Below are 12,646 nucleotides of genomic sequence, written 5' to 3'. Positions count from 1 at the left end.
CTGCATGCAAGATCCGTGCGTGGGGGGCGTGATGGCGTGTGCCTGCTGCGGCGGGGCGCGGGCCGCTCCCATGCGCCGGTGCCCCTGCGCCGCGCCGGCCCGAGCCTCTGTGTCAAGCTCCAGCAGTGAGCATGCCTTACCGTCACTCTGGCCGGCGGAACTCGACGTGCTCTGGCCACGCCGTGGCCGGGCGCCTGGCCACCCCACACGTTGAGGGGCGCACGGACGGCCCTGGCGCCTGCGCGGCGACCGCACAAATGCCCGACCGCGCTTCTTTTAGCTATGTATGTATATGCGCGTGATAAGAGCCAGCTGGCTGGGCAAGGCGCGCACACCTGGCGCGTGTGCGGGCGTGCCGACATGTTTGGCGAGTCCGCATTTCGTTAGGATTCAGGCTACCCCCACTTCAAGGTGGCTTGTTTGCGGTCATTTGGGCCCAGCCATATGCTAATAGGGGAATGGAGGAACCGACGCCAGGAAAGTGGCGACTTTTGGCCTGCCCCTCAGCAGCTCGCGCAAGAGTCGGCCGCGCGAGAATTGCAAAATCAACTCCGGACATTTGCCGTCACGCTGTGAGATGCTCGCGTTGCCTGGCTGGATAGTATATGTGTATTTCCAATTTGTCGCACCCGTGGCCAGCATCGCGACAAAGCTGTGCCAGGTCGTGCCGTGGCACGCTGCCCTCGCCATGCCGCGGCTGCCTGTGCCGGGCCCGCTGAGCCCCAATGCTGCCCCCTCCTTGGCCCACGAGCATACAGACCTTTCCCCGAGCATCTCAAGCGGCCACCAGGTCCATCCCACAGCCGAGCAGACCAAACACAGACGCCCCAAGGGCGGTGCCCAGCCCACGGGTGCGAACCGAGCTCAAGGCTGGGCCCAGAGCTGGCAGGGGCTTGCTCAGGCTGACAGCACTCCGAAGCATGAGAGTAAAGGAGTCTGAAGGTCATGATGTCCACGACGCTGGATGTTCCTGGCAGTGCGGCCTTGTCCCCCGCTCAAAATCCCACCCACGTCCCGCCAGCCGGCCAGTGCTCACTGCACCTCACTGCGCGGCGCATCATGGGTCATTGGCCGGGCGTGCAACGCGACACGGGTGTGGCTTCCGGCTTCCGGTGGTGCCCACAGGGGATGCGCTGGCGTGGGGACGCGGGGCGGGCCGGCGTACACAAGGCGGGTGTGGCTGCATGCAAGATCCGTGCGGGGGGGGGAGTGGAGGCGTGTGCCTGCTGCGGCGGGGCGCGGGCCACTCCCATGCGCCGGTGCCCCTGCGCCGCGCCGGACCGAGCCTCTGTGTCAAGCTCCAGCAGTGAGCATGCCTTACCGTCGCTCTGGCCGGCGGAACTCGACGTGCTCTGGCCACGCCGTGGCCGGGCGCCTGGCCACCCCACACGTTGAGGGGCGCACGGACGGCCCTGGCGCCTGCGCGGCGACCGCACAAATGCCCGACGGCGCTTCTTTCAGCTATGTATGTATATGCGCGTGATAAGAGCCAGCTGGCTGGGCAAGGCGCGCACACCTGGCGCGTGTGCGGGCGTGCCGACATGTTTGGCGAGTCCGCATTTCGTTAGGATTCGGGCTACCCCCACTTCAAGGTGGCTTGTTTGCGGTCATTTGGGCCCAGCCATATGCTAATAGGGGAATGGAGGAACCGACGCCAGGAAAGTGGCGACTTTTGGCCTGCCCCTCAGCAGCTCGCGCAAGAGTCGGCCGCGCGAGAATTGCAAAATCAACTCCGGACAATTGCCGTCACGCTGTGAGATGCTCGCGTTGCCTGGCTGGATAGTATATGTGTATTTTCAATTTGTCGCACCCGTGGCCAGCATCGCGACAAAGCTGTGCCAGGTCGTGCCGTGGCACGCTGCCCTCGCCATGCCGCGGCTGCCTGTGCCGGGCCCGCTGAGCCCCAATGCTGCCCCCTCCTTGACCCACGAGCATACAGACCTTTCCCCGAGCATCTCAAGCGGCCACCAGGTCCATCCCACAGCCGAGCAGACCAAACACAGACGCCCCTAGGGCGGTGCCCAGCCCACGGGTGCGAACCGAGCTCAAGGCTGGGCTCCGAGCTGGCAGGGGCTTGCTCAGGCTGACAGCACTCCGAAGCATGAGAGTAAAGGAGTCTGAAGGTCATGATGTCCGCGACGCAGGAGGGTCATGGCAGTGCGGCCTTGTCCCCCGCTCAAAATCCCACCCACGTCCCGCCAGCCGGCCAGCCAGCCAGTGCTCACTGCACCTCACTGCGCGGCGCATCATGGGTCATTGGCCGGGCGTGCAACGCGACACGGGTGTGGCTTCCGGCTTCCGGTGGTGCCCACAGGGGATGCGCTGGCGTGGGGACGCGGGGCGGGCCGGCGTACACAAGGCGGGTGTGGCTGCATGCAAGATCCGTGCGTGGGGGGCGTGATGGCGTGTGCCTGCTGCGGCGGGGCGCGGGCCACTCCCATGCGCCGGTGCCCCTGCGCCGCGCCGGACCGAGCCTCTGTGTCAAGCTCCAGCAGTGAGCATGCCTTACCGTCGCTCTGGCCGGCGGAACTCAACGTGCTCTGGCCACGCCGTGGCCGGGCGCCTGGCCACCCCACACGTTGAGGGGCGCACGGACGGCCCTAGCGCCTGCGCGGCGACCGCACAAGTGCCCGACCGCGCTTCTTTCAGCTATGTATGTATATGCGCGTGATATGAGATAGCTGGCTGGGCAAGGCGCGCACATCTGGCGCGCGTGCGGGCGTGCCGACATGTTGGGCGAGTCCGCATTTCGTTAAGATTCGGGCTACCCCCACTTCAAGGTGGCTTGTTTGCGGTCATTTGGGCCCAGCCATATGCTAATAGGGGAATGGAGGAACCGACGCCAGGAAAGTGGCGACTTTTGGCCTGACCCTCAGCAGCTCGCGCAAGAGTCGGCCGCGCGAGAATTGCAAAATCAACTCCGGACATTTGCCGTCACGCTGTGAGATACTCGCGTTGCCTAGCTGGATAGCATATGTGTATTTCCAATTTGTCGCACCCGTGGCCAGCATCGCGACAAAGCTGTGCCAGGTCGTGCCGTGGCACGCTGCCCTCGCCATGCCGCGGCTGCCTGTGCCGGGCCCGCTGAGCCCCAATGCTGCCCCCTCCTTGGCCCACGAGCATACAGACCTTTCCCCGAGCATCTCAAGCGGCCACCAGGTCCATCCTACAGCCGAGCAGACCAAACACAGACGCCCCTAGGGCGGTGCCCAGCCCACGGGTGCGAACCGAGCTCAAGGCTGGGCCCAGAGCTGGCAGGGGCTTGCTCAGGCGGACAGCACTCGGAAGCATGAGAGGAAAGGAGTCTGAAGGTCATCATGACCGCAACGCAGGAGGGTCATGGCAGTGCGGCCTTGTCCCCCGCTCAAAATCCCACCCACGTCCCGCCAGCCGGCCAGTGCTCACGCACTGCACCTCACTGCGCGGCGCATCATGGGTCATTGGCCGGGCGTGCAACGTGCCACGGGTGTGGCTTCCGGCTTCCGGTGGTGCCCACAGGAGATGCGCTGGCGTGGGGACGCGGGGCGGGCCGGTGTACACAAGGCGGGTGTGGCTGCATGCGTGGGGGGCGTGATGGCGTGTGCCTGCTACGGCGGGGCGCGGGCCGCTCCCATGCGCCGGTGCCCCTGCGCCGCGCCGGCCCGAGCCTCTGTGTCAAGCTCCAGCAGTGAGCATGCCTTAACGTCACTCTGGCCGGCGGAACTCGACGTGCTCTGGCCACGCCGTGGCCGGGCGCCTGGCCACCCCACACGTTGAGGGGCGCACGGACGGCCCTAGCGCCTGCGCGGCGACCGCACAAATGCCCGACCGCGCTTCTTTCAGCTATGTATGTATATGCGCGTGATATGAGATAGCTGGCTGGGCAAGGCGCGCACATCTGGTGCGCGTGCGGGCGTGCCGACATGTTGGGCGAGTCCGCATTTCGTTAGGATTCGGGCTACCCCCACTTCAAGGTGGCTTGTTTGCGGTCATTTGGGCCCAGCCATATGCTAATAGGGGAATGGAGGAACCGACGCCAGGAAAGTGGCGACTTTGGGGCCTGACCCTCAGCAGCTCGCGCAAGAGTCGGCCGCGCGAGAATTGCAAAATCAACTCCGGACATTTGCCGTCACGCTGTGAGATACTCGCGTTGCCTAGCTGGATAGCATATGTGTATTTCCAATTTGTCGCACCCGTGGCCAGCATCGCGACAAAGCTGTGCCAGGTCGTGCCGTGGCACGCTGCCCTCGCCATGCCGCGGCTGCCTGTGCCGGGCCCGCTGAGCCCCAATGCTGCCCCCTCCTTGGCCCACGAGCATACAGACCTTTCCCCGAGCATCTCAAGCGGCCACCAGGTCCATCCTACAGCCGAGCAGACCAAACACAGACGCCCCTAGGGCGGTGCCCAGCCCACGGGTGCGAACCGAGCTCAAGGCTGGGCCCAGAGCTGGCAGGGGCTTGCTCAGGCGGACAGCACTCGGAAGCATGAGAGGAAAGGAGTCTGAAGGTCATCATGACCGCAACGCAGGAGGGTCATGGCAGTGCGGCCTTGTCCCCCGCTCAAAATCCCACCCACGTCCCGCCAGCCGGCCAGTGCTCACGCACTGCACCTCACTGCGCGGCGCATCATGGGTCATTGGCCGGGCGTGCAACGTGACACGGGTGTGGCTTCCGGCTTCCGGTGGTGCCTACAGGAGATGCGCTGGCGTGGGGACGCGGGGCGGGCCGGTGTACACAAGGCGGGTGTGGCTGCATGCGTGGGGGGCGTGATGGCGTGTGCCTGCTGCGGCGGGGCGCGGGCCGCTCCCATGCGCCGGTGCCCCTGCGCCGCGCCGGCCCGAGCCTCTGTGTCAAGCTCCAGCAGTGAGCATGCCTTACCGTCACTCTGGCCGGCGGAACTCGACGTGCTCTGGCCACGCCGTGGCCGGGCGCCTGGCCACCCCACACGTTGAGGGGCGCACGGACGGCCCTAGCAGAGGGGTGGTATGGGGTATAGGATTGGTCCCGCCGCCGGTCACCCCTCCGTGGATTGGATTGGCCAGAGTAGGATTGGACCCGGCACTTAAGGATTGGGTTTGACCGGCCAAGGATTGGAACACCACTTTTGGGGATTGGGTTTGGTCGGGTGGGGATTGGTGTCGGCACTTGAGGATTGGGATAGGGCAGGTGAGGATTGCTTTGCGCACTTAGGGATTCAGATAGGACAGGTGGGGATTGGGCCTTGCAGACTGTCCCAGGCTGTCCTGACACCGCTGCAATTCTGATTCGGGTCGGTCCTTAGGGTTTTGGACAGGGGGACCTGGAGCGCAGCGCACACTCGGCGCCCCTGGTACCCGCCCCTCAGCCCTCGTGCCGCCCCCAAACCCCACCGGGGTCCTTCCGCGGCTTCCGAGTCAACACGGTTCGTGACGGGTTCATAATCGGCATTAATGCACCGGCTGAATGCACCACTCCCCAGTCCTGACTAACCACACGATATCCTAACGTAAGCAAGCGAAGCCCGCGCATTTGCCGGGGCTCTCGCACAAACAATTTGGGCAAGTCCTTGGAAACGAGCCAAATTGAAGTGGTTCAAAGCGGCATTAAGCTGCAGTGCACGCCCATGCTCGCTGGAGACCAAGGACAGGACTATTTGTGCTCGCCCCAGAAAGTGAACCATTGGCGCACTTCTCCATTTTGGCCGGGGGTGGGGGACGTGATGCCTAGAGGAACACAGCAGCTGCAATGCAGATCGCTGTATCCATATCAAGGTCTGGAAAGGGAGAACAGGCAGGGGACAAAACTGCTTAGCTACACGCCGACACTGACGCAAACGCTTCAGACGCCGATAAGAATGTCAGATATTGTATGTATTGGTGTCGTTAGTATTAGTGACAATTGTTAGCTGTAAAGCGAAAGGAGCAGGAGAAGTTCAGACCCGCTTCTGACCAGCTGACTCGAACGCCGGGAAGACTGCGTCCGTGCGACCAGAACCCGGGCCGCGGGGACACTGCCGTGGGGGAGGGGGGGGGAGACTGGAGCGGATCTGTCGCGGAGGTGGGTGCGGCGTGAAACTTATCGTGTCAGGTCGGGTATGCTGACTGGAGGTTTGGCAACGAGGGAGAACGACTTGGCGCCGTGGAGGAAGGATTGGGTTTGGGACGGCAGGGATTGGAACCTGGCTTTGAGGGATTGGGTTTGGGACGGCAGGGATTGGAACCAGGCTTCCAGGGATTGGGATAGGAACGGCGAGGATTGGAACCCGGACCTCAGGGATTGGGATTGGAGGTCGCGGCACATAGGATAGCAAGTCGGTCTATCCTGGGGTGACCAGAGGATCGATAGGATCGGTACCCCATACCACCCCTCCGGCCCTAGCGCCTGCGCGGCGACCGCACAAATGCCCGACCGCGCTTCTTTCAGCTATGTATGTATATGCGCGTGATATGAGATAGCTGGCTGGGCAAGGCGCGCACATCTGGTGCGCGTGCGGGCGTGCCGACATGTTGGGCGAGTCCGCATTTCGTTAGGATTCGGGCTACCCCCACTTCAAGGTGGCTTGTTTGCGGTCATTTGGGCCCAGCCATATGCTAATAGGGGAATGGAGGAACCGACGCCAGGAAAGTGGCGACTTTTGGCCTGACCCTCAGCAGCTCGCGCAAGAGTCGGCCGCGCGAGCATTGCAAAATCAACTCCGGACATTTGCCGTCACGCTGTGAGATACTCGCGTTGCCTAGCTGGATAGCATATGTGTATGTCCAATTTGTCGCACCCGTGGCCAGCATCGCGACAAAGCTGTGCCAGGTCGTGCCGTGGCACGCTGCCCTCGCCATGCCGCGGCTGCCTGTGCCGGGCCCGCTGAGCCCCAATGCTGCCCCCTCCTTGGCCCACGAGCATACAGACCTTTCCCCGAGCATCTCAAGCGGCCACCAGGTCCATCCTACAGCCGAGCAGACCAAACACAGACGCCCCTAGGGCGGTGCCCAGCCCACGGGTGCGAACCGAGCTCAAGGGTGGGCCCAGAGCTGGCAGGGGCTTGCTCAGGCGGACAGCACTCGGAAGCATGAGAGGAAAGGAGTCTGAAGGTCATAATGACCGCGACGCAGGAGGGTCATGGCAGTGCGGCCTTGTCCCCCGCTCAAAATCCCACCCACGTCCCGCCAGCCGGCCAGCCGGCCAGTGCTCACGCACTGCACCTCACTGCGCGGCGCATCATGGGTCATTGGCCGGGCGTGCAACGTGACACGGGTGTGGCTTTCGGCTTCCGGTGGTGCCCACAGGAGATGCGCTGGCGTGGGGACGCGGGGCGGGCCGGCGTACACAAGGCGGGTGTGGCTGCATGCAAGATCCGTGCGTGGGGGGCGTGATGGCGTGTGCCTGCTGCGGCGGGGCGCGGGCCACTCCCATGCGCCGGTGCCCCTGCGCCGCGCCGGACCGAGCCTCTGTGTCAAGCTCCAGCAGTGAGCATGCCTTACCGTCACTCTGGCCGGCGGAACTCGACGTGCTCTGGCCACGCCGTGGCCGGGCGCCTGGCCACCCCACACGTTGAGGGGCGCACGGACGGCCCTAGCGCCTGCGCGGCGACCGCACAAATGTCCGACCGCGCTTCTTTCAGCTATGTATGTATATGCGCGTGATATGAGATAGCTGGCTGGGCAAGGCGCGCACATCTGGTGCGCGTGCGGGCGTGCCGACATGTTGGGCGAGTCCGCATTTCGTTAGGATTCGGGCTACCCCCACTTCAAGGTGGCTTGTTTGCGGTCATTTGGGCCCAGCCATATGCTAATAGGGGAATGGAGGAACCGACGCCAGGAAAGTGGCGACTTTTGGCCTGCCCCTCAGCAGCTCGCGCAAGAGTCGGCCGCGCGAGAATTGCAAAATCAACTCCGGACATTTGCCGTCACGCTGTGAGATACTCGCGTTGCCTAGCTGGATAGCATATGTGTATGTCCAATTTGTCGCACCCGTGGCCAGCATCGCGACAAAGCTGTGCCAGGTCGTGCCGTGGCACGCTGCCCTCGCCATGCCGCGGCTGCCTGTGCCGGGCCCGCTGAGCCCCAATGCTGCCCCCTCCTTGGCCCACGAGCATACAGACCTTTCCCCGAGCATCTCAAGCGGCCACCAGGTCCATCCTACAGCCGAGCAGACCAAACACAGACGCCCCTAGGGCGGTGCCCAGCCCACGGGTGCGAACCGAGCTCAAGGGTGGGCCCAGAGCTGGCAGGGGCTTGCTCAGGCGGACAGCACTCGGAAGCATGAGAGGAAAGGAGTCTGAAGGTCATCATGACCGCGACGCAGGAGGGTCATGGCAGTGCGGCCTTGTCCCCCGCTCAAAATCCCACCCACGTCCCGCCAGCCGGCCAGCCGGCCAGTGCTCACGCACTGCACCTCACTGCGCGGCGCATCATGGGTCATTGGCCGGGCGTGCAACGTGACACGGGTGTGGCTTTCGGCTTCCGGTGGTGCCCACAGGAGATGCGCTGGCGTGGGGACGCGGGGCGGGCCGGCGTACACAAGGCGGGTGTGGGATCCGTGCGTGGGGGGCGTGATGGCGTGTGCCTGCTGCGGCGGGGCGCGGGCCACTCCCATGCGCCGGTGCCCCTGCGCCGCGCCGGCGCGAGCCTCTGTGTCAAGCTCCAGTAGTGAGCATGCCTTACCGTCGCTCTGGCCGGCGGAACTCGACGTGCTCTGGCCACGCCGTGGCCGGGCGCCTGGCCACCCCACACGTTGAGGGGCGCACGGACGACCCTAGCGCCTGCGCGGCGACCGCACAAATGCCCGACCGCGCTTCTTTCAGCTATGTATGTGTACGCGTGTGATACGAGATAGCTGGCTGGGCAAGGCGCGCACACCTGGCGCGCGTGCGGGCGTGCCGACATGTTGGGCGAGTCCGCATTTCGTTAGGATTCGGGCTACCCCCACTTCAAGGTGGCTTGTTTGCGTTCATTTGGGCCCAGCCATATGCTAATAGGGGAATGGAGGAACCGACGCCAGGAAAGTGGCGACTTTTGGCCTGACCCTCAGCAGCTCGCGCAAGAGTCGGCCGCGCGAAAATTGCAAAATCAACTCCGGACATTTGCCGTCACGCTGTGAGATACTCGCGTTGCCTAGCTGGATAGCATATGTGTATTTCCAATTTGTCGCACCCGTGGCCAGGATCGCGACAAAGCTGTGCCAGGTCGTGCCGTGGCACGCTGCCCTCGCCATGCCGCGGCTGCCTGTGCCGGACCCGCTGAGCCCCAATGCTGCCCCCTCCTTGGCCCACGAGCATACAGACCTTTCCCCGAGCATCTCAAGCGGCCACCAGGTCCATCCCACAGCCGAGCAGACCAAACACAGGCGCCCCTAGGGCGGTGCCCAGCCCACGGGTGCGAACCGAGCTCAAGGCTGGGCCCAGAGCTGGCAGGGGCTTGCTCAGGCGGACAGCACTCCGAAGCATGAGAGGAAAGGAGTCTGAAGGTCATAATGACCGCGACGCAGGAGGGTCATGGCAGTGCGGCCTTGTCCCCCGCTCAAAATCCAACCCACGTCCCGCCATGCCGGCCAGCCGGCCAGTGCTCACTGCACCTCACTGCGCGGCGCATCATGGGTCATTGGCCGGGCGTGCAACGTGACACGGGTGTGGCTTCCGGCTTCCAGTGGTGCCCACAGGGGCTGCGCTGGCGTGGGGACGCGGGGCGGGCCGGCGTACACAAGGCGGGTGTGGGATCCGTGCGTGGGGGGCGTGATGGCGTGTGCTTGCTGCGGCGGGGCGCGGGCCACTCCCATGCGCCGGTGCCCCTGCGCCGCGCCGGCGCGAGCCTCTGTGTCAAGCTCCAGTAGTGAGCATGCCTTACCGTCGCTCTGGCCGGCGGAACTCGACGTGCTCTGGCCACGCCGTGGCCGGGCGCCTGGCCACCCCACACGTTGAGGGGCGCACGGACGACCCTAGCGCCTGCGCGGCGACCGCACAAATGCCCGACCGCGCTTCTTTCAGCTATGTATGTGTACGCGTGTGATACGAGATAGCTGGCTGGGCAAGGCGCGCACACCTGGCGCGCGTGCGGGCGTGCCGACATGTTGGGCGAGTCCGCATTTCGTTAGGATTCGGGCTACCCCCACTTCAAGGTGGCTTGTTTGCGTTCATTTGGGCCCAGCCATATGCTAATAGGGGAATGGAGGAACCGACGCCAGGAAAGTGGCGACTTTTGGCCTGACCCTCAGCAGCTCGCGCAAGAGTCGGCTGCGCGAAAATTGCAAAATCAACTCCGGACATTTGCCGTCACGCTGTGAGATACTCGCGTTGCCTAGCTGGATAGCATATGTGTATTTCCAATTTGTCGCACCCGTGGCCAGGATCGCGACAAAGCTGTGCCAGGTCGTGCCGTGGCACGCTGCCCTCGCCATGCCGCGGCTGCCTGTGCCGGACCCGCTGAGCCCCAATGCTGCCCCCTCCTTGGCCCACGAGCATACAGAGCTTTCCCCGAGCATCTCAAGCGGCCACCAGGTCCATCCCACAGCCGAGCAGACCAAACACAGGCGCCCCTAGGGCGGTGCCCAGCCCACGGGTGCGAACCGAGCTCAAGGCTGGGCCCAGAGCTGGCAGGGGCTTGCTCAGGCGGACAGCACTCCGAAGCATGAGAGGAAAGGAGTCTGAAGGTCATAATGACCGCGACGCAGGAGGGTCATGGCAGTGCGGCCTTGTCCCCCGCTCAAAATCCAACCCACGTCCCGCCATGCCGGCCAGCCGGCCAGTGCTCACTGCACCTCACTGCGCGGCGCATCATGGGTCATTGGCCGGGCGTGCAACGTGACACGGGTGTGGCTTCCGGCTTCCGGTGGTGCCCACAGGGGCTGCGCTGGCGTGGGGACGCGGGGCGGGCCGGCGTACACAAGGCGGGTGTGGGATCCGTGCGTGGGGGGCGTGATGGCGTGTGCCTGCTGCGGCGGGGCGCGGGCCACTCCCATGCGCCGGTGCCCCTGCGCCGCGCCGGCGCGAGCCTCTGTGTCAAGCTCCAGTAGTGAGCATGCCTTACCGTCGCTCTGGCCGGCGGAACTCGACGTGCTCTGGCCACGCCGTGGCCGGGCGCCTGGCCACCCCACACGTTGAGGGGCGCACGGACGACCCTAGCGCCTGCGCGGCGACCGCACAAATGCCCGACCGCGCTTCTTTCAGCTATGTATGTGTACGCGTGTGATACAAGCTAGCTGGCTGGGCAAGGCGCGCACACCTGGCGCGCGTGCGGGCGTGCCGACATGTTGGGCGAGTCCGCATTTCGTTAGGATTCGGGCTACCCCCACTTCAAGGTGGCTTGTTTGCGTTCATTTGGGCCCAGCCATATGCTAATAGGGGAATGGAGGAACCGACGCCAGGAAAGTGGCGACTTTTGGCCTGACCCTCAGCAGCTCGCGCAAGAGTCGGCCGCGCGAAAATTGCAAAATCAACTCCGGACATTTGCCGTCACGCTGTGAGATACTCGCGTTGCCTAGCTGGATAGCATATGTGTATTTCCAATTTGTCGCACCCGTGGCCAGGATCGCGACAAAGCTGTGCCAGGTCGTGCCGTGGCACGCTGCCCTCGCCATGCCGCGGCTGCCTGTGCCGGACCCGCTGAGCCCCAATGCTGCCCCCTCCTTGGCCCACGAGCATACAGAGCTTTCCCCGAGCATCTCAAGCGGCCACCAGGTCCATCCCACAGCCGAGCAGACCAAACACAGGCGCCCCTAGGGCGGTGCCCAGCCCACGGGTGCGAACCGAGCTCAAGGCTGGGCCCAGAGCTGGCAGGGGCTTGCTCAGGCGGACAGCACTCCGAAGCATGAGAGGAAAGGAGTCTGAAGGTCATAATGACCGCGACGCAGGAGGGTCATGGCAGTGCGGCCTTGTCCCCCGCTCAAAATCCAACCCACGTCCCGCCATGCCGGCCAGCCGGCCAGTGCTCACTGCACCTCACTGCGCGGCGCATCATGGGTCATTGGCCGGGCGTGCAACGTGACACGGGTGTGGCTTCCGGCTTCCGGTGGTGCCCACAGGGGCTGCGCTGGCGTGGGGACGCGGGGCGGGCCGGCGTACACAAGGCGGGTGTGGGATCCGTGCGTGGGGGGCGTGATGGCGTGTGCCTGCTGCGGCGGGGCGCGGGCCACTCCCATGCGCCGGTGCCCCTGCGCCGCGCCGGCGCGAGCCTCTGTGTCAAGCTCCAGTAGTGAGCATGCCTTACCGTCGCTCTGGCCGGCGGAACTCGACGTGCTCTGGCCACGCCGTGGCCGGCCGCCTGGCCACCCCACACGTTGAGGGGCGCACGGACGACCCTAGCGCCTGCGCGGCGACCGCACAAATGCCCGACCGCGCTTCTTTCAGCTATGTATGTGTACGCGTGTGATACAAGCTAGCTGGCTGGGCAAGGCGCGCACACCTGGCGCGTGTGCGGGCGTGCCGACATGTTGGGCGAGTCCGCATTTCGTTAGGATTCGGGCTACCCCCACTTCAAGGTGGCTTGTTTGCGTTCATTTGGGCCCAGCCATATGCTAATAGGGGAATGGAGGAACCGACGCCAGGAAAGTGGCGACTTTTGGCCTGACCCTCAGCAGCTCGCGCAAGAGTCGGCCGCGCGAAAATTGCAAAATCAACTCCGGACATTTGCCGTCACGCTGTGAGATACTCGCGTTGCCTAGCTGGATAGCATATGTGTATTTCCAATTTGTCGCACCCGTGG

The 12,646-nt window shown here is 64.7% G+C and overlaps 1 protein-coding gene across 1 annotated transcript in view; it reads left to right on the top strand.

Moving 5' to 3' along the window:
- Positions 1–6,312, top strand: part of CHLRE_08g363267v5 (uncharacterized protein) — an 8,006-nt gene extending 1,694 nt beyond the window's left edge. The window contains exon 2 of the mRNA XM_043064863.1: positions 3,983–6,312. Within this exon, the coding sequence (XP_042921864.1) occupies positions 4,001–4,375 (375 nt within the window). The 5' untranslated portion in view covers positions 3,983–4,000 and the 3' untranslated portion in view covers positions 4,376–6,312. The remainder of the gene's footprint in view (positions 1–3,982) is intronic.
- Positions 6,313–12,646: the final 6,334 nt, after the last annotated feature.

Source organism: Chlamydomonas reinhardtii, chromosome 8 (genome assembly GCF_000002595.2).
Source record: "Chlamydomonas reinhardtii strain CC-503 cw92 mt+ chromosome 8, whole genome shotgun sequence".
In the NCBI taxonomy this organism is placed as follows: Eukaryota; Viridiplantae; Chlorophyta; class Chlorophyceae; order Chlamydomonadales; family Chlamydomonadaceae; genus Chlamydomonas; species Chlamydomonas reinhardtii.
The sequence above is the reverse complement of the archived record's forward strand: the minus strand, read 5'-3'. Positions and strand labels throughout refer to the sequence as shown.